Here is a 20,970-nt window from a genome sequence, read left to right as displayed (position 1 = left end):
TCCATCATACATGTCCTTAATCAACCTAACATAGGCAACATGTACACCTCTAGCCTCCAAACATCTCCACAAAACCTCCCTCGGAACTTTATCGTAAGCCTTTTCTAAGTCGATGAACACCATATGCAAGTCCTTCTTTCTCTCCCTATACTGCTCCATCAATCTCCTGACTAGGTGGATGACTTCTGCAGTCGAATGCCCCGGCATAAATCCAAACTGGTTTTCGGACACAGACACACTCCTCCTCATCCTTAGCTCTACCACTCTCTCCTAAACTTTTATAGTATAGCTAAGCAGTTATGGCTAAGCCTTTTCAGGATTAATATTTATTAAAATTTTAATGATCTCTTACACACAAACAAAAGTATAAATGTCTTGTTTAAGTCAAAGAACTTATGCTAGAGAGTCATGACAAATTAAAGGTAAATATTTAAATGCATCTATTTTTTACACCAAATAAATAAATGTTACATATTATCTTTCATTAGCTTATTTATCCCTTATCCATGGTTAAATAGTATTATATATTTTCACTTTTATTTTAATTACTAAGATTATTTCTTGATTTGACATAAATGGAATACGGGTAAAATTTATCTTTGATGAAAAAATCTCGTTTCAACGACGTCTCTTCAAGATTTTATCTTGTCTTTCAATGTTTGTAGTTATCCATATTAGAAATTCTCAAGGAGATGATTACACTGAATATTCTCCTTGTGATCCCTTACATACCTTTCCTGAAGGCCGGCATTTGAGCAATCATCATTACATTTGAACTTATATGCATTATTTTCATCTGAGAACACGTGATCTGACCACCGCTATTGAATAGGCGCACATCCTCATAGAGCGAGAGTAGAAAAGATCTCAAATGAATTGGACTCTTTCTTCTTTCAAGCTACACCGGGGAGATTGACCGATCGGAGTCGAGTGATCTCGGGGGCGCGGGGTTTTAAGTTGATAGAAGTTTATTTAAAATTTTAAATGACATGTGTCATGCATTTTTTCATTGAGTGCAAACGGTAAAATTTCTAATTAAATACAAAAAGACTGAAGTGAATGACAATATATACAGCCCTTGATTGCTAAATCAAAAACATGATTTTGAAGTGAATATGGATGGAAGTTTATTCTAGACAAATTCCACAAGCCAAAAGCAACTGAACTAACTCAAGCAGAGTGACAATTATTTCAACTATAACTCAAATGGAAAGTGGATTGCACCCTCATCTAAAATGAAAAATGCCACCACCAAGTGTATTCTATCTTAACTATCCTTTTCCTTTCCTTTTTTTTAATCTATTGACCGGAGGATCAACAGTGGTTCCTTTCTTACTTTTAGCCTGACTCGAAGTCTCGGTTGGAAGAAGCCCAAGCTGGCACGGAGTGGAAAGGCCGAATACTTCAGCCTAACAGTAACAGGAATGAGCAACAACGAAATGAGAAGATGAGGTGCATCGGCCATCCCCATTTAGAAAGAAGGGCAGAAGATTATGGGCCGGTAGGAGGCAGATTGCGAGCAACCCCTCTCTATCATCTTGATGATCCTTCAAACTGTTCACGGAGCAACTCATACTTTTGAAGCTCGGCCATTGACAGCGAGGGAGAGATCTCTCCCAAGACCTTCAAAATAGAGAAAGATGATCATTTCACCAGTAGCATAGGATATAGGCAGACGTAGCATGGTTTACTCGCTTCAACAGTATTTTCAACACGGAGCATAAATATATGTGAAGCATTTCACCAGTAGCATAGGATATAGGTTGGTGAGAGTTCGATTCCCCATCATGTAATCCAATAACTTTAAAAAAAATGCCTCTGTCCACCCATAGAGAAACCCCAAAACATTCCATTAGTGGCTGTCTTACCTTTAAAAAATCATCGTATTCCACAACGATGATTCCCTAACGTGTAATCCCCTCATCCATTTCCCTTTCCCCTACCCCAATATATAATAATTTTAAAAAAATGCCTCTGTCCACCCATAGAGAAACCCCAAAAAATTTCCATTAGTGGCTGTCTTACCTTTAAAAAATCATCATATTCCACGACGATCGAGTCATCCACATCATCTGAGCCAGTTGAATCCGAACTGGCAGCTAATACCTACAGCATAGACACCAAAATATCTTTTAGGAAGCAGCTAGGACCATATACCCTCTCCGTTTCATTTTATGTGGCTTAATTCGGCTAAGCACAAAGTTTAAGAAGATCTTAAACTAAAAGTGTGTATAACATACTAAAGATACCCTTTGAATTTTGCAGCGTAAACATGCTATGTCATTCCTATAATGAAGTTTCATTAAGGGTAAAATGAAAATGTTGGAATTAATACTAAATATAGAAAGAAGCATTCTTTTTGAAACAGACTAAAAAGGAAACTAACAAATAAATTCAAATGGGACGGAGTAATATTTATCAGTTGAGATACCATCGGTTGTCTGATAATGCTAGGTTACCCTTCGTACCAACTGCACTGACACTACGGGTAAAAGTATATTTGAAATTAGAAATAAGGGATGAAAACACACACCTTGCATTTCGCAGCATGAAACCAAGCATCAGCGCACAGTGCATACATGTCAGCACCTGTGAAGTTTGGAGGACACCTTTTTGCTATTGAGAGTAGAGATACATCTTCTTTCAATTTAAACTTCCGTGTAAGCGCTTTAAGGACCCTACAGATCATTGAAATTCAAGAAATCAAACATCAAATACAAAGACAAGTACAGGGTCAGAATATAAGAGAGCTCACCTCTCCCTATAAGAGGCTTCAGAATTCACACCAACATAAAGGAGCTTATCAAATCGGCCTGGCCTCAAAAGGGCAGGATCAATAAGATCAGGCCTATTGCTAGCTCCAATAATAAACAAGTCCTGTTACAAAAGAGGGGCCAAGAATTAGATCTACAAATAAGACAAGTACAAAAAGAACTAAAATCTAGCCCCAAGGCTTTGGTATAGTGATAAGAGCACATTGCGTCGATGTGTAGGTTAGGCGCACCGCGCACGTCAGGACTTTGAATCATACAGACGGCAGTCTAGTATTTAAGTGGAGAAGGGTAGAGGGAAAGGCCAATTCTTCAATGATATTCCGAACCGTGCGCTAGCTAGCCCTCGGGTATTTCTCGGTTATCAAAAAGATAATAAAGAGCTAGTTAATGATTGAGTGGAGTAGCTAACCTGGGTAGAGTCGTTCAAGCCATCAATCTCTGCAAGCATCTAGAAACGACAGAGGTTTAGTATAACAAGCAGTATATTAGTCGAGAAAAGAAGAAAATATGACTAACAAACCAATGCATTATGTACCTGAGAAACAACTCGATCCATTACACCGCCGGAGTCTCCAGAAGCACCCCGGGCAGGAGCAAGAGAATCAAGCTCATCGAAGAAGATGACACATGGTCGAGCTGATCTAGCCTGCAATTTTCAAGAAGAATTTTAAATAAGCAGCGTCCTTTTTTAAAACATCTTTGCAAAAGCAAAAATAGCTTACCTTCTGAAAAATGTCCCGAATATTTTTCTCTGACTCTCCTATGTACATGTTTATCAACTCGGGCCCTTTCACACTGAGAAAATTCAGGGAGCATTCGGTAGCAACAGCTTTTGCCAGTAAAGTCTGAACATTTCAACAGAATGTTGTTAATGAATAGATGACCAGGAACAGGACTGGACAATAAAATACAGATGATATGACACTGCATAAAGCAACTCATAAACTCACTTTCCCTGTACCAGGTGGGCCATAGAAAAGAACACCAGATCGCTTGCGCAATCCAGACGAAAACAAGTCCTTGTGTAAAAGAGGCAGCTGCATTACAAAGGAAGTCACATCATCTGAAAAACAGCAGAAATAAAATACTAAATCCAGTAGAGTACAACTTCTAATTCGACGCACCATGGGTAATAAGTATAAACTTTAAAAGGAGGCTTATTCGCTTTAGTTTTCACAAGCGCTATGTGGGAGTAAATCAATGGAATACCTGTACAGTGTCCAAAATTGATTTCTTCACATCTTCAAGACCACCGACATCTTCCCATTTGACATTTGGAACCTACACTAGTGTAAACCATATATATAAGAATTCTGTCAAGCAGCATTAGACTTTTCAATACAATAATTGACTGTCTGCATTGCAATCCCATGCTATACAAAAAAGGATGAACCAAACCAATATAAGCAGTCAGCACATTAGAGTCCAATAATGGAGCACAGAAGATCTGAACTTTCACCAAATTTTGTTGCTCCAAAAAAAAAAGTTAAAAAAAAATTTTGAAACTTCGTTTTCTTGCAAAAAACTTTAAATTGCTGAGCAAGTCCAATCAAACACAAAAGAAGCATAATAAGATTAGTTTTGTTTACAAAATCATTTCCCGAATTACCTTTGGAGTACCCAGTGCTGATGCATTTCTTTTCTTTGATCGTTCCAGTGATTTCATTACATCTTCTTTGCTTAGGGACTTTGTCGAGTCATGCGAGCCATTATTCTCGATTGGCTTGCTCTCATGAGAAAGCTCTTTCAGATTTCCATTCTCAACCTCGACTTCCTCACTACCACGACTAAGGACTAGATTTGCACCGGCATCAGCAACTAAAGCTCGCAGATCTCTTGGCATGAATCCTGATGTCTGACCAACCAAATCTTTCACAAGGTCCTCCAAAGAAGTCTGCAATAAAAACGACAACAAATGACACCCACAACTTCAGTAATCTAGAAAATAACAGAAAGGAAGAGATGAGGGTCCTTTCATTCCTGAACCCCCCCCCAAAAAAAAAAAAAACCCAAAACCCTTTAGACTTCTCAAGTTTCCCAACTTCATGGACATACTTTTTTTTAATAACCCTGGTGTACGGGCCAGCTTACGTACACGCACCTCGACTAATTCCACGGGATACGTGCTACCTCCCACCAGCACCAGGTACTAGGTAACTTTGTCCATCAAGGCTTGGACAAATGAGAAGAAATCACCCAATGTTTTTGTCTCCGCTGGGATTCGAACCTGAAACCGCATGGTTCTCAATCCACTTTATTGACCACTAGGACATACCCTTGGGTGCAAAATTAGAAAATTTCATGGACTCTTTTGGCCTATAGCCAATGAAGTTTAATAAAGGACCAGTGTAGTGTACATATTAATGAATATTAAGATCACACAGACAAAAGAGAAGGAAACTTCAAGTTTACCTACATCTGGAAGTAGTTCACTGAAATGTTGAAGAGACTGGGAGAGCATTTCGTTCCTCTGTTCTTCATTCAACGGACCCATGCTAATCTCGTGACTGAAACAACGCCTAATAGTTGGTGGAAGGCCTTCAGAACTATCAGCAGCAGCAACTAACAGCACTGGGTGCCGACTTACAGGTTGAACAACCTTTACTTGCTGCATCAACAAAAGACAAGAATAAGCATTACCCAGACTAGATAAGGGAGTGCATGGGGTAAATTGTGGTAAAAGAAATTCAAAAAATGCAAATGCTGGTGAAATTTTGACGCAAGCTTATCAAAACTTCATCTTTATTGAGCAGTTAACAAAATTAAATTAAGAGGACTTAGCTCGTATGACTATGAGCGGACAACCTCAACTCCGAGAAGATTTTAATAGCAGACATGTTCTGAATTTAAGCCAAAATGCAGCTATTTTGACTCAAATTTCTTACGGAAATCAGGTAACATTTGAGCGCAAGTAGGCATAACTATTACATGGATCCATTTATATCATGTCTTTTGCAACTTCTGCAAACAATTCTGACTATGATACTACCTAGAATAGGAGAGAATTTAGCTTTCTGAATCTCCCTCTTCCCATAAATTCACATACATATAAGCATGAATCCAAGAACATTATAATTTTGAAAAGAGAACAGGAAAGAAAAACAAACCAATCTAATTGATGATGATCATGATAATTCAAAGGAAAATTCATCAACATCATTCAGTATAGTATGACGGACACGGAGACATGAAAAGTAAAGGAACTTGGAATACATCTTACATCATGAGCATTTGACTTTCCCTCTGAGTAGATTTCTTCATCTTCAGCAACTGGCTCAGTAAATTCCTTTATGACGGATGCAACCTCTAAGTTCATACCAACTTGGTCATGTGGTGAACCCTCGTGAGAGACCAGGTTCTTGAAGACCTCAAAATGGCGAAGAAGAAGGATTGTAGGCGAGTATCTGCAGTGCAAATTGATTTCAAAGGAATAAAAGACCACATTAAAGACAACCACGCCTCTTAAGTTTCGATATGCTTGAGCTGGTTTGACCAGATGGATTTAAACATAGAGTTTAACGGATCTTTTAGTTGAGATTAGTTTAATATATGTTCAAAATCATTGTCAAAGGTTTTTAAAGTGGGTTGTTGGTCAATTCAAAAAGTGTAAACTAATTTTTCTCTGTCAGTTTAGGATAAGGCCCAATTTAATTTGAAAGAAGTGAAAGGGAAAGTAGCTCAAATAAATTGGGACAGAGGAACAATTTAGAAAGAGACAATCATTGACATATGCGAGTATCCAAAACACAAGGAATAATTAGTTAAACGTGAAGATTTTTCATGTATAATATACTTCTATGAAGCTAGTCATGATTTCCCTAATGTATGTTCGCATTAGCAAAAAGTTATTGCTTCAAGGTACGGAAAAATTGTGTAAATCAGAAAATCTTAGGTTAGCCCTACATAGTCAATTTACCAGGGAACAAAGAAAATCAGGTCGTCGACATATTAGTAAAGACTGCCACCTACAGTCAATAAACCTTATGATAGTAGTTAGTTAAATAGACAATAAATCCTAGGCAACCTAAAATACCTGCGAGCCATGCCGAAAGCTTCAGCTAGGGCAAAAGATGTTTTTCTATCAGAATTTGCAAATACACTTTGACAGTTAAATTCCACCACATGAAGGCCTAATTGACGAGCAACAAATTTAACCACAGTTCTCTTCCCGCACCCTGTAGAAAATTTGAAACCATCCATCAACGGCAAAATTAATTTATAAATCGATGGAGCTGCAGCTTTTAACCGAATAAAATTTTTGTAAAGTAGTAATCCCTCCGTCCCAATTTATGTGACACTCTTTCATTTTAGTCAGTCCCAAAAAAGAATTACACCTTTCTATATTTAGTAACTATTTAACTTTAAACTATCTATTTTATCCTTAATGAGATGATTTATAGTCACACAAATATCTATGGCTTGTTTAAGACTACAAGTTTCAAAAGTCTTTCTTTCATTCTTAAACTTCGTGCCTAGTCAAACACCATTACATAAACTGGGATGGAAGAAGTACATGTAAAATATATTTATCAAAGAGAACCATAAAATCATGTTTCTGATAGCTTAAGCACTATCCTACTCATCCACTATAGACATCTAAACCATGTTCAATTTTTTTTTTTTTGAAATTCAAACACTGGACTCCCAATCTAGAGATTCTGCCGATATGTAACAATTCTGAGAATCATCTCTTTGTTTTCTGCAACGTCATGCGATAGGTGATAAAAGAAAATATCACAAAACAGTTAAGAAGAGAAAAAAAGATCAAAATCATCCTATAAGCAGCATCTTTCAAATTAACCAGCAAATGACAAAGTTTAGAACGTACCAGGCAAACCATACAACAACACAGCAACTCGAAATTTTGATGAAAGGGCTGATGGACATAATGGTGGCATAAGTATGGAGGCTAAAGTCTTCACAGTGCTCATTTGTAAAGGCAGAGAACCTCGCGGTCGAGGAACTAAGAAATCTGGAGGAACAGCAGAAGGTACACTCCCTCCAAGTACAAGGGCAGTTCGAGTACGGTTGACTCTTAAGATAGGTTCTTCAGAAGGTTCCATGGCCACAACCTGGGATTGCTTACTAATAAGAGTGAGTGTCAAGGCATTTCGCAAGTTACTCGTGAACCTATGACAATAATAAATAAAACTTAAACCTTGAAATAGATGAGGTCAGAACCACCATTTTGCTTCTTTTGACTGCAAGGGATGCACAGAGCCGATTTGCAATCCCAATTGATGCATACACTGAAAAGATCACCTCTCGAAAGAAGTCTATCTACTTCAAAGTACTTGTTCAATTCCATATCGATCAACTCTTGACGGTCTTCAGCTTCTGTAGATGAATCTTTTTTAACTGAATCTAGACTCCCACATTCTGGTATCTTCACAAAAGAAGCCCGCAGGTGTGTGGCATATTTTGGCAACTGATCCAAAGGTTCAAATTCTAGAGTGACGAGAACATTGTCTTTTCCACTCACTATGTTATTCGATTTGGCCTCAAATAGTGGTGACAAAGCTTCTTTCCCTTGTTGAATCATTGATTTCAAGCATGACAAATGTAAATTAAGGTTAAATGCTAGAATCGGAGATAAATAGGCAACTTCTCCATCTGGTTTTATATGAGAATCACGATAGCTATATAATGGCAAGAGAAATGCTATCCCGGAGGAATGTGGCAGTGATGAGCTACGGCCGGATAAAACTTGGTCACGACTAGGAGGATCTAGAACTACCACTTGTCCAATTCTTTGTTGACTTGTATTGACATTTTTAATGAGTACCTACGGAAAAAACAGAGGGAGCACAAAGTCAAGCAAGAATCATGTATGTCTAAGTTAGTAAGGGAGAATGAATGTCTAAAGGTTTCTTTACAGCTACACTAGAAATGGATGTCGCACAATACCACAAACAGAGATCGATAAAAACAGTAAGCAATGTAAGGTATTTTATCAGTTAGACCACTGCATATGCAAATACAAGCAATACTATATCTTCACCCCTACATTTTTTTCATAAGGTATTGTTACTGCTACATTAGAAATGAATGTCAAAACTCTCATACTAGGCATCGCAAAGCAAATTTTAAACACAGGAAAAGAGTTTGCCTAATTTGTTAATTATCTGTGATTTGTTTTCTTTATAATCGTCATGTCCAAGCCGGCCAGCTTGCACGCACCTCGACTAATTCTACAGATACCTGTCACCTCCCATAACCACCTCCCATAACTCTATCCACTAAGGCTTGGACAGATTAAAAAAAATCACCTAGTGTTTATGTCACCCACTTGGATTGGAACCTGAGACCTTAGGTTCCCAACTCACTTCATTGACCACTAGACCACACCCTTGGTGCGTTAATTATCTGTGAATAACACTAAGAAGATCACTTATATGCCATAGTGTAATATAAATAAATCTTTCTAAAATGATTCTTCAAATTTTTCTGAGCAGTTTTGATCCTTTTAAGTTTGCCTAAAGTGATCACTTTTAGAATCCATCAAATATTTAACAAACTATGGTCATTAAATTTAATGAGAAGTGTGGAAAAATAAGATTTAACGGGCATAAGGTTACCAGTGAGCCGGAAGTAATACAAAGTCTTCTAAGTTGAGAAGTAGTTATCCCCACCAAAGCAGAATCATCAAGATTAACAATGTCGTCTTTTGATATTTTAAGAACTCCAGCTCTCAATTGTACTTTTGGCAAAAATGGAATTTGGGTTTCAATCTGGGATTTATTTTCTGAATTTAAAAGTGAATTTAGTAGATTTTTAGTGGAAGAAAGAACTAAAGGTTTCCTTTTTTCCACCATAGTTGATTGAACAAGAATTCTGTTGAAACCCTAGTTTTAATTTGCTGTTGCCATTGGAATTTGCCGGTTAAAGGGGGAGAGAAGGATTTTTTTTTTTTTTTCTTTTTTTGTGATTGAATTTGATGATGAAAATTGAGCAACTCAAGAAATGGGAGTTTATTACATAGAGATATATGGTGACGGTAACATTCTTTAACTGTTTCGAATTTATGTTGTCAGCATAATGTTCGGGTCGGATATTTGTATTCGGGTCATTCACTCACCTCTACCAGTAAGGCAATAATTGCACCGCATGGCCTTTTCAGCGGTCACTATTTGAATTTTGTCTCCGTTAATCTTCTAAATTTTAAAAACTTGCAGAAATATAAAATATTTTGGGGTGATTTTTAACTTTTGATTATCGTTTGCCCAAGGGCAGAACTTTAAGGTCAAAATTTAAAAGCATTGCTCATAGGACAAGCAAGTAGCAATACTTATTAAACTTAAAGTTGCCTATGAGACAAGCAATATCATCTACTTTGAGGGCTATTTGTGTACTTCACCCCTTAATGTTGCCTTTAAAGGTAATCGTGGATAAATTTAGCCCACTACATTAATATTAAAACAACAACAACGATCCAGTAAAATCTCACAAGTGAGTCTGGAAAGTGTAGTGTGTACACAGACCTTACCCTTACCCCGATGGGACAGAGATGTTGTTTCCGACAGACCCTCAACTTCACTAAATCAATATTAATAGGAACAAAATTTAAATAGTAGCATAAAAAGGTCATTTGTGCAAATGCCCCATAATTGACATCAATGCAGGCCCAAATATATGAAAGATATGGCATGAACATGCCCATTCCGAAGAAATGAAATTTCTACCTAGATATGTAGGAATTACCATTAATGTTTGTCCAAAAGCAAATGAGCAATTTATGCAAAATACCCGCTGAACTTAAAACAATTATCCTTCTCTACTCATTTGAAAACTAGTTATAATATATATCTACTCAATTAAAACTAATTACTCAACCTACCAATCCCACTTATTTTACCCATTTAGCTTGGCTTGGCTTGAATTGGTTGGGTTTAGTAGCTTAGTTTGACTTTATTTGACTGGGTATTAAAAATAATGGGTAGGAAAAAAAAGGATGGGCAGGGACGGGTAGTTATTTTCTATTGCATGGATATTTGCTAAACCTCCCCTAAGCAAATTAGTATAAAAAATTGTCAATATATAAAATATTATTAATATTAGCCAAATGCTATTAATATTAGCCAATTAGCTATTTGTATCCAAAAAGGTCAAATTTTTGTTTTCTTTTAAGTGGAGTGTTGTGGGAATAGATTAGGTACATCTTAAGTAGTTTGAATCTTAGTATTGTGATGGTTTGGTGGAATTTTGAGATAGTTTAAATTAAATATTCAAAGTATAAGATGGACATGGAAAAAGATGGTATGCATATGTATCCTATGTATATTACATGTATATCCATGTATATATATGTGTGAGATACATGCGTGATAACATGTGTCATAGAAAGTTTTTTAAAACTCGATTTTAAGTACGAATTTTGATGTCAAACCAGTTAAAATCACCTCCAATCTTGCTCAATTTTTGTATATTGCCTCATCTATATATTTTCAACGAATTCCAACCATACCCATTGAAAGAAAAAAAAAATTCTTTTTACCTTATTTTTTTTATATATTGTATATCATTGGTTAGGGGTGTACAAATCGAACCGAAAAATCGCACCAAACCGAAAAGTCAAACCAAACCGATTAAAAAACCCGACTTGATTTGGTTTGATTTGGTTTGGTATTGAGTAAAAAAGCCCGAACCAACCCGACATATAAATATATAATTTTTATATATACTTTTAAGATTTTATATAGAATTTTCTTTAAAAAAAATGTCTAGAAATATTTGGGATTCTCTTGCGGGATATAAATTTTAATAGAATATGAAGTGCTCCATATTTATTGATCCTAAATAATGGGTTGTATGATTACTTTCTTATCAAGTGTTACTGAAATGCGTCTATCTCTTTGTTCTTCCATATTCATATCATATGTTAAGATCTATTAAATTCTTATATCTTTTTCGAATGTGAAGTGATTATTAATATTTATGTATCATATTCATTTTTATATTTAATTACTAAATTCGGTTAACCTGAAAGTGTACATTAGCGAAACATTATTGTAGACGACTAAAAAAATAACTTTTTTGTGTTACTAATAGAATTTTCCCATAAGAATTTTTTAATCGATAATATGTTTGTTAATTTTTTATATTTGTACTAAATATATATTTACTTATCAAATATTTAACAAAGTAAGATTGAAATAATATTTAAGTAACAAAAAATTCGAAAACCCGAAAAAACCTACAAAATCGAACTAATCCAAATTGATATAGTTGGTTTGGTTCGGTTTTGATAAAAACTGAACCAACCCGGTCCATGTACTCCCCTATCATTGGTAATAAATTTTGACTCCAAACTAGTCTAACTAACCTTCAATCTTCGTCAAATTATGTGTTTTCAACATATCACAATAATACCCATTGAAAAAAAATCTTTTTTTGCCAATATATTTTTAATATGATCTATCCTTGCCTCATTGGTGACTTTTTAGCTATTTTTGGTAGCATGACTAAATGGCTGGTTATTGGTAAATAGTGAACCCGTGAGAATTCCCCATATGTAATATAGTAGATCTAACTAACAATATTAGGGAGATTTTCATTATCTAAAAATAGCATTATTTATCAATTGGATATAAAGTAAGGGGCTTCAATCTTTCCCATTTTAGGCTTCAATCTTCCTATTTTCTCTCTACCTCTTTCTCTTTCTCAGGCCTCCATCCACTCTATGATACTATTTCTTGAACCATTGTTCAAAAATAACCTTTTCTACTCCACCCACCATATTAATACATATCAATTTTCGTTGACACAAAACAAAACTCTATCAACACCCTGTTTGAGTGATTTCAAAAGGTTAAATAAAAACTCGTACGACGACATGCAAAGGAATCATTATACGAGAAATTTTATCCAAACTTGACTCCAAGTTCGACTGAAGTCATTTAAAATTTTATGATACTAGCTCATCTAAAATTAATTTAGGATTTTTTCTCATTTCAAAAAATCTTCCAAAATACATTTAAAAAGGGTCCAACAACAAAAGTGTATGTTATTTGTATGTTCTATGTATCACTGAAAATACAATGACATTCAAGACATACAAGATATATACAAACGACATGGAACAACATAATTGTATGCAAATTGTATGTTTTGATCGGATTGTATACAACAATAATTATGCAAGTTGTAAGTAAGTTGTGTGTTTTGACTAGATTGTATATAATTTTTACAAAAAGCAAAACCTCTTGCTACTCTTTAAAAACCCAAAAATCAAGTTAAAGAGGGTAAATACTGTCCTACTTTTGTATCTATAGGAAAACATCCTTCTGAAACTATGCGAGAGCAAACACTAGGGTAGCTTTTTATTCGTGGTAGAAAAAAATACTAATAAGTGAGGCTAATAACTTTTTAAATATTGGCTAAATTCTAATAGCAGGAGTTAAAAGTGGTTATTTTTCAATTTTTTCCCTCTTTTGATAAGTGAGGCATTTTGGGAAAAAACTGTGGGGATTTGGCGAGAGCAGACAACGTTACACCATATTAAGAATATCATTAAGTTATTTTAATCTGAAAAATACAATGTTGAATTTCTAGTGGGAGCTATAAGTACGACCCACTTGATTCCCAAAGAATGACTCTCGTGTTTGAAACAAATAAGCTTATCGAGAAGGGACACCACCTACCATGGGCGGATCTAAAGGTATGAGTATGGGTTTTCGGGAATCCAGTAGCTTTTGGTTAGATCTTGTATTGGTATTAAAAAAATCGTTTAATGTATAGGGAACCTGTCATTTAGTCTGGTTATTAAAATATATTAATTTAAAGTTGATATAGGAATTCATAAACTTAAAATTCTAGATCCGCCTCTGCCTACCCTGTCACCAAAATTAAAAATTGAGTACAGCCTTAATGATCCATATTCTACTGTTTTCTCATGTAAAGATTGAGTAATCTTCGTTATTAGATTTGCATTGACCGGTAATGTCATTAATTACTCACTTTTATTAGCACATTCATGTATTCAAACTGGTTAAAAATTGAATTACAGACCAAATGTGGTGATTGTAGATCTTTTTTGTGAGCTTATTAAAGTATTGGTAGATTAATTAATTTTTATTGAGAAAATTATTATTTTTTCGTTTCATTTGAGAACTCCTAATTAAGCTATCCGATTTCTAAATAGATAGGTAAGCATAATATCATAAACCATAAAGGAAATTAATGTGATGGAGCGATAACATAACGTGAGGACTCTGAAATATCCCTATAATTTATGGAAAAAACATTTACGTTATAGCTAGAGAATTCCCAAAATTAGATCCTATAATTTAAAAGTCAACCTTTTTTCCCCTCTTCATCTCTATCCTTCAAAGTCAGATAATTTACTCTTGATAATTAAAAATCACTTGATCTTTATTTTTACTAGATTACGTTAATCTCATGTAGGTGGGATTTGCCTATATTGTTCTACCACTATAATAATGCTAAACAAGACCTTCCTCCAAATCATTCAAAAGTTAAAATATTGTTAATTCTTTAAAAAGTGCAGTAGTGGAGATAAAAGATGGCCAAGGTTCTTATGAAGTCTTCGTTCTTGATTGCCTTTTTGCTAATTGTCATGGGCTTGTTTCTCTTTCATTTTCATTACTCTCTTTATATAAAAAAAAACCTCAGAATGCACAGAATATATTTTCTTTATTCCACTTTATGTGATGCTTTCAGAATACAGAAGGTCAAATTTTATTACTTATGACTTAGAACTCGATTGAATTGGGTTAAAACAAGTGGTTTTTTGGGTAGAAATAACTTTTAAGCCAAAAAATAATAAGTTGGGTTGCCAACTTATTGTTTTTGGCTTGTTTTAAGCAATTTAACACTCTACACAAGTTAGGAGTAAGGTGTGTGTACACACAACCCTTCCAAGAATACTGAATATGTTTGTGTTGTTGATTTAGCTTCAATAACAACAACACAAATTGCATTTCAGTCTCAAATAAATTGGGATTGACAGCAAGTTCTTCATATAAAGTCAAAGTAAAAACAAACAATATTTTGTTCTAAATAAAGCCTTGTTTTAATGTTTTAATATGCAGTTGCAAATACTCCATCCTTCAAGCTAGTGGCTGCTCTACACCACTGTCATTCTGATGAAGACTGCTATGATTTATGTGAAGACCAACCCCTTTGTGTTTGGCATCTATGCATATGCGTTCCCAAGACGAACAAGCTTGACGAAGCTGCAGTTGGTCATGACGTGCCTCCAAATTGATATCTTCCAACTGTTTGATAGATTGCCCAAATGGAAAGTAGTATCATTTCTAGTTATATACATGTTTTAATTAGCATAATCATGCCGTTGCTATAGAAATTGATGTATTAATTAGTCATCATGTTACTATTTTTATTCCGGTTGATTTATTTATAAAGTATAGTATCAAACTTTTATTTGTTTAAATAACAATAAAAGTAAAGCAGGGTTAGAAATGACCGATCTCGTTATAAACAGTTCCAAAAGATATACCAAATCTTTTACCTATTAATATCTTAGAAGATTTTTTTAGGAATTTTGAGTTCATTATTGTTTTTTTATTTATGGGATTTAACTAGGGATAATTTGGGTCATAACCCAACCCGCTCAACTCTTACCAAGCTTTAATTAATATGTATTATTTTCTTATAAATTATATAATTATTAAATAAGACTTTTTTTCTTTTGTTATGGTTATATATAACATATCAAATAATAAAAAAAATATTTTTAAGATATTTTGAACAAAGTTACTCATGGATCAATTGGGCTAAAAATCAACTAAACTTTAAATTGGTTGAGATTAGTTGTGTCAAGATGGGTTGAGTTCAATAAATGGACGGGTCAATAACTAACCCAACCTTGGGCAGGTCATTTGAGCTTGAGTCAAATTTGACGGCCTAAATTTAACAAAGCCCTTTTACCCAGTGATGTTTTATTTATGGGATTTATCTTTTATACTGTAAACGAACTTTTACCACGAAAAAATTCTTATACAAGTAACAGTTCACAAAAATGTAGGATTAGTAGGCTCGAAAATAAAACAGATTACCCCGTACAACGGGTTAAAATACACCAATAGTTTTACAATTTTGCACATACTAACACTATATGTAAGTTAAATTCTTAATACGTTATTTATAACTAAATTATTTCTTTACCAACTAATTCGATCATTTTCGATGAATCATCGAGAAAAGCTGCATATATTGAAGAAACCACAAAGATAAATTGTAGTTTTGGTCCTCCTATTTTACTTTTCCTCTATCATTAATTTACTCATTTAACTTTTAATATGGAAGAGTTGGAAATATTAAAACAAATCTCATCTATTAAGTTTGACGAACTGAATATTAATTTTCGAATTCAAATTGTCACGACCCAAAATTCTACCACAGGTGTCGTGATGACACTTAGTCTCTAAGACTAGGTAACGATTACAATTACATTTCAAGCCATTTTTTTTTTAAAAAAAACTACGTAATAAAAACCAACAGTGGAAACAAATATGAAAATCTCCCAAGACTGGTAATACTGAGTCACGAACTCTAACTGAATACATGGAATGATCTCAATGATCGAATACTCAATATTGTTTGATAAATAATTAACAGTACAATAAAATGGAAAGACTCCAAGGGCCTGCGGCGACCAAGCAACTCTACCTTGAATCCTTGCGATCACGCATTAACTATGTCCGAGTCCGATATCTCCAATACCTGGCTCTGCACAAAAATGTGCAAAAGTGTAGTATGAGTACACCACAGTCGGTACCCAGTAAATATCAGGACTAACCTCAGTGGAGTAGTGACGAGGTACAATCAAGACACTCACTAGTCTAATAACATGTACAATATAGTATATTAATAATAGGAAACAAATAACAATAATGGCAATACTAATCAACCAGTGATATGCACAACATGGCAACAAGAACACCATTAATATTGCTCAATAAATAATAAATACAAGTACACCAAATTAAATCAAGTCTTTCAAATATATTTCGAATATACTCCCTTCAAATAAATATCTTTCAGATATAATTATTTCAAATAAATCTCATTCAAATAAATATCTTTCGAATATAATTCTTTCAAATAAATCTTTTAAATAAAAATCCTTCCAAAATAAATATTTTGAATATAATTCTTTTAATTAAAAGTTATCATGTGACACCTCATTTCATAATCATAAAATACGGGTCTCAGCCCACTTTCATAATTTTCATAAACACGGGTCTCAACCCACTTTCATATTTTCACGGCATTTCGTGCCCATAATTAAATCATCATATTTTCCCGGTACCTCGTGCCCACTTTTCATATCACATATGCATGGACAGTTCACGTACCAATAATAAAATCATCATATTTTTCCCGGCACTCAGTGCCCACGTTTCATATCTGTTGCGGCGTGCAACCCGATCCCATATAACATTACCTGCCCGGCAATAGCCACAGGCTCACAATTTCAATATAGATTAAGATATAAAAATAAATACAAAAAAAAATCACAACATCACATGAAAATTATTAACTCAATAACCCCACATCATCACATAAAAATTACTAATACAATAACTCCACATCATCACATATCATCCCTGACAATAGCCACCCTTATCTCTCCTATAGCCACCCTTATCACTCCTATAATAGCCTCCCTTATCCCTCCGCCCTGACAATATCAATAACTACCCTTATCGCTCCTATAGCCACCCTTATCACTCCTATAATAGCTTCCCTTATCCCTCAGCCCTAACAATATCAATAGCCACCCTTATCGCTCCTATAGCCACCCTTATCACTCCTATAATAGCCTCACTTATCCCTCCGCCCTAACAATATCAATAACCACCCTTATCGCTCTGCTTAGACAATATCCCAACACACATAACAACAGTGAAATGCCACCCTTATACCCACATAATATCAACAGTGAAATGTCACCCTTATATCCTCAAAATAATAACTCAAATAACACAATAATTTATACGAAATATTATCACGACAACATAACAAAATCAATTCATATCACAATTTGCCCAATGGCCACAACCAATTTTAAAGATATAACAAAATCAATTAATTTCACAATAAATAGCCCAAGGCTCCACACAATGTGTATAAAACCTCAAAACAACAACAGAGATGGAAAATACTCAGTATAAGGCAACACATTCATTAATCCAAATTCTTGATAATTATATAACGTCTCAGTTTAAACTTATTTCATTAATTATTTGCAGATGAAAAATCCATAATATAATTATTTTCAGAAAATATCAAATCACCAAACTCACGAAATTCACATAAATATACAAGCAATAACCACATCAAATTGTCATATAAAAAATAAATTCAACAAACGCAAATTGAGGCATGACAAATAGATGATTTAATAAATGCCAATAATTATCCAATTTACTACACAATATACCTAGGAATTTAACCCAATCAATTTTGCACATATAAGCCTGAGTACATACTAGTCACCTTGCGTACACGACTTTTCACATTTCACAAATGTCACATAAGACTCGATGCCTAAGGGGTAATTCCCCCACTCAAGGTTAGGTAAGATACTACCTTTTTGAAGTGTGATGACCCGATAGGTCATCTCATATTTGAAATCTAATTCTGTGATCCGAAGTCTTAAAAATTATATTTTAGCCTTTCTCGATTTGCGTGCACAGTCTAGGCGTCTTTCCTGAAAGCTTTTATGTTAAAAACTGAGAAAAATATGAAATTTTGCCTTAAAATATATTTGAGTTGACTTCAGTCAACGTTTTGAGCAAACGGATTCAGATTCGTATTTTGACGATCCCGGTGGGTCCATATCGTGATTTGGGACTTGGGCATATGCCCGAAATCGAATTCGGAAGTCCCTAGCCCGAGATATCGGACTTTGTCAAAAATTAAAAGTTAAAGGCTTAATGAATTTGAAATGTTTGACCAAAGTTTGACTTTTTGGATAACGGGTCCGTATTTTGGTTCCGGAACCTGGTATAGGTCCAATACTATATTTATGACATGTCTGTCAAATTTGGTGAGAAACTGAGTTTATTTGATGTGATTCGGACGTCCAGTTGAGAAGTTAGAAATTTTAAAGTGTTCTTGAGAATTTCATTTGATTTGGTGCTAAATTCGTAGTTCTAGGTGTTATTTTGGATGATTTGTTCATGCGAGCAAGTTTGTATGATATTTTTAGACTTGTGTGCATGTTTGGATTGGAGCCCCGAGGGCTCGGGTGAGTTTCGGATAGGCCACGGGATGTTTTAGACTTTGAAAAATCTAGTTTTCTGTAGATTCTGGTGTTCGGGCATGTCCTTCTTCACGTTCGCGAAGGTCCTCTCGCGAACGCGAAGAGTAAACTGATGAGCCAAAATTTTCTTCTTCACGAACGCGAAGGCTTGGTCGCGAACGCGAAGTGATGGGGGCATTACCCTTCGCGAACGCGACAAGCGCATCGCGAACGCGTAATGTTAGGCACTGGGAGGGAATTCAGCCTTTCCTTCATCGCGAACGCGAGCAATGTCTCGCGAACGTGAAGGCCAGGGGGAGTAGTAGCCTACGCTAACGTGAACACTGTCTCGCAAACGTGAAGGCTTGGCAGCCAATGCTCTTCGCGAACGCGACAGTGGCCTCGCGAACGCAATGCACACTGTCGCCCAGCACTTAACAGAATCCACGGGCTCGAAGGTGAATGGGTAAATGGATTTTTGGTCCGAACCTCGTGTTTTGACCTAGCGGGCCTGGGGTCGATTTTTAACTTTTTGGAGAAAAATTTGGAAAATCTAAATTTATGCAATGTAATTAATTTCTTTAGAAATATTTGATATTATTGAGTCGTTTCTGAATAGATACGAGTGGTTTGGAGGCGAATTCTAGAGAAAAAGTTGTGATTGAGAATTAAGTGGCCTTCGGAGTGAGATAAGTGTAGTGTCTAACCCTGACTTGAGAGAATTATGAACCTTAGACTACTTGCTATGTGAAATTCATATGAACGGCATATATGTGAAGTGACGAGTACTTATGCACCGCCAATTTACCTATTTTCCATGTTTCTTCCATTTTTCTTATATTGTCTCTTTCCTATGCCTAATTGCCACGTATTTATACTAGTGTTGTTAAATTGATCGTTCTTATCATGTTTACGAATTTTCTGGTGATAATTGAGAATTTATTTCAAAGTTGAGATTGATATTGTGGAACCAAATGTTGAAGTAAGGCTTGTACTTGTTATTCTATCTCCCTGCTGTTATTTATGCATTGCATTATGGTAAGGGAGAGTGTTAATGCACGAAGGGTGATGCCGTTCCCTATTGTGAGTGTTAATGCATGAAGGGTGATGCCGTGCCATATTGTGAGTGTTAATGCACGAAGGGTGATGCCGTGCCATATTGTGAGTGTTAATGCACGAAAGATGATGCCGTGCCATATTGTGAGAGTTAATGCACGAAGGGTGATGTCATGCCGTTTCTATCGATTTATGGTGAGACTGAGAGTAAAAGCACGAAGGGTGATGCCGTGCCGTTTCTATTGATTTATGGTGAGACTGAGAGTAAAAGCACGAAGGGTGATGCCGTGCATTTTTCTTTTACTGTATTCGTGTTCCTGTTGATTCATAATATATTGGTTGTTCCAGTTATCATTTTGCTATAGTTTTTTACCTCGTACTTCCCCCAGCATGTTTCCCCCCCCGATACCTCCTGTCTAATTCTTCATTACTGTTATTTGTATATACATTATTAAACTGTACATGTTGATTTGTAGGTGCCTTGCCTTAGTCTCGTCACTACTTCGTCGAGGTTAGGCTCGACACTTACCAGTACATGGGGTCGGCTGTACTGATACCGCACTCTGCACTTTCTGTGCAGATTTTGATACCGGCTCGGGTTGATAGAGATTTTTGCTATTGGACCGCTATCCGGAGACTCAAGGTAGATCTGTCGGCGTTCACAGACCTTGAAGTCCCCGTCTATCTTTTCTGTTCTACTGTTCTTTTCATTCAGACAATTGTATTTCTTTCAGACTATTACTTGTAATAAATTTTAGACTGCTCGTGGATTGTGACACCAGATCCGGGTGGTAGTAATTAATACAGTTTTTATATTATTCCGCACTTATTATATTTTACCTTAATTAATTTGCTGTTATTTACTGAATGGGATAAGAGTTGGTTTAATGATTTTCTAACATTGGCTTG

At 35.3% G+C, this 20,970-nt stretch overlaps 1 protein-coding gene across 1 annotated transcript; it reads right to left on the bottom strand.

The window, feature by feature from the left end:
* Positions 1-967: 967 nt before the first annotated feature.
* LOC107759323 (peroxisomal ATPase PEX6) lies at positions 968-9,770 on the bottom strand. Its single transcript, XM_075233891.1, has 16 exons — positions 9,353-9,770; positions 7,933-8,559; positions 7,603-7,846; positions 6,808-6,949; positions 5,995-6,178; positions 5,191-5,382; positions 4,384-4,668; positions 3,984-4,055; positions 3,725-3,811; positions 3,497-3,619; positions 3,310-3,420; positions 3,184-3,222; positions 2,756-2,877; positions 2,534-2,678; positions 2,026-2,106; positions 968-1,623 (listed from the first exon to the last, which is right to left on the bottom strand). The coding sequence occupies exons 1-16, from the start codon at positions 9,587-9,589 to the stop codon at positions 1,534-1,536; spliced, it is 2,781 nt and encodes a 926-aa protein (XP_075089992.1). The 5' UTR covers positions 9,590-9,770; the 3' UTR covers positions 968-1,533.
* Positions 9,771-20,970: the final 11,200 nt, after the last annotated feature.

Source organism: Nicotiana tabacum, chromosome 17, assembly GCF_000715075.1.
Source record: "Nicotiana tabacum cultivar K326 chromosome 17, ASM71507v2, whole genome shotgun sequence".
In the NCBI taxonomy this organism is placed as follows: Eukaryota; Viridiplantae; Streptophyta; class Magnoliopsida; order Solanales; family Solanaceae; genus Nicotiana; species Nicotiana tabacum.
The sequence above is the reverse complement of the archived record's forward strand: the minus strand, read 5'-3'. Positions and strand labels throughout refer to the sequence as shown.

Bases quoted from the DNA above. Each gene is read 5' to 3' on its own strand.
- LOC107759323 (XM_075233891.1), bottom strand. From the start codon at position 9,589: ATGGTGGAAAAAAGGAAACCTTTAGTTCTTTCTTCCACTAAAAATCTA. The intron at 8,560-9,352 runs GTAACCTTATGC...TTTTTTCCGTAG, and splicing joins GTATTACTTCCGGCTCACTG to GTACTCATTAAAAATGTCAA. The intron at 7,847-7,932 runs GTTTAAGTTTTA...AAGCAATCCCAG, and splicing joins CTGACCTCATCTATTTCAAG to GTTGTGGCCATGGAACCTTC.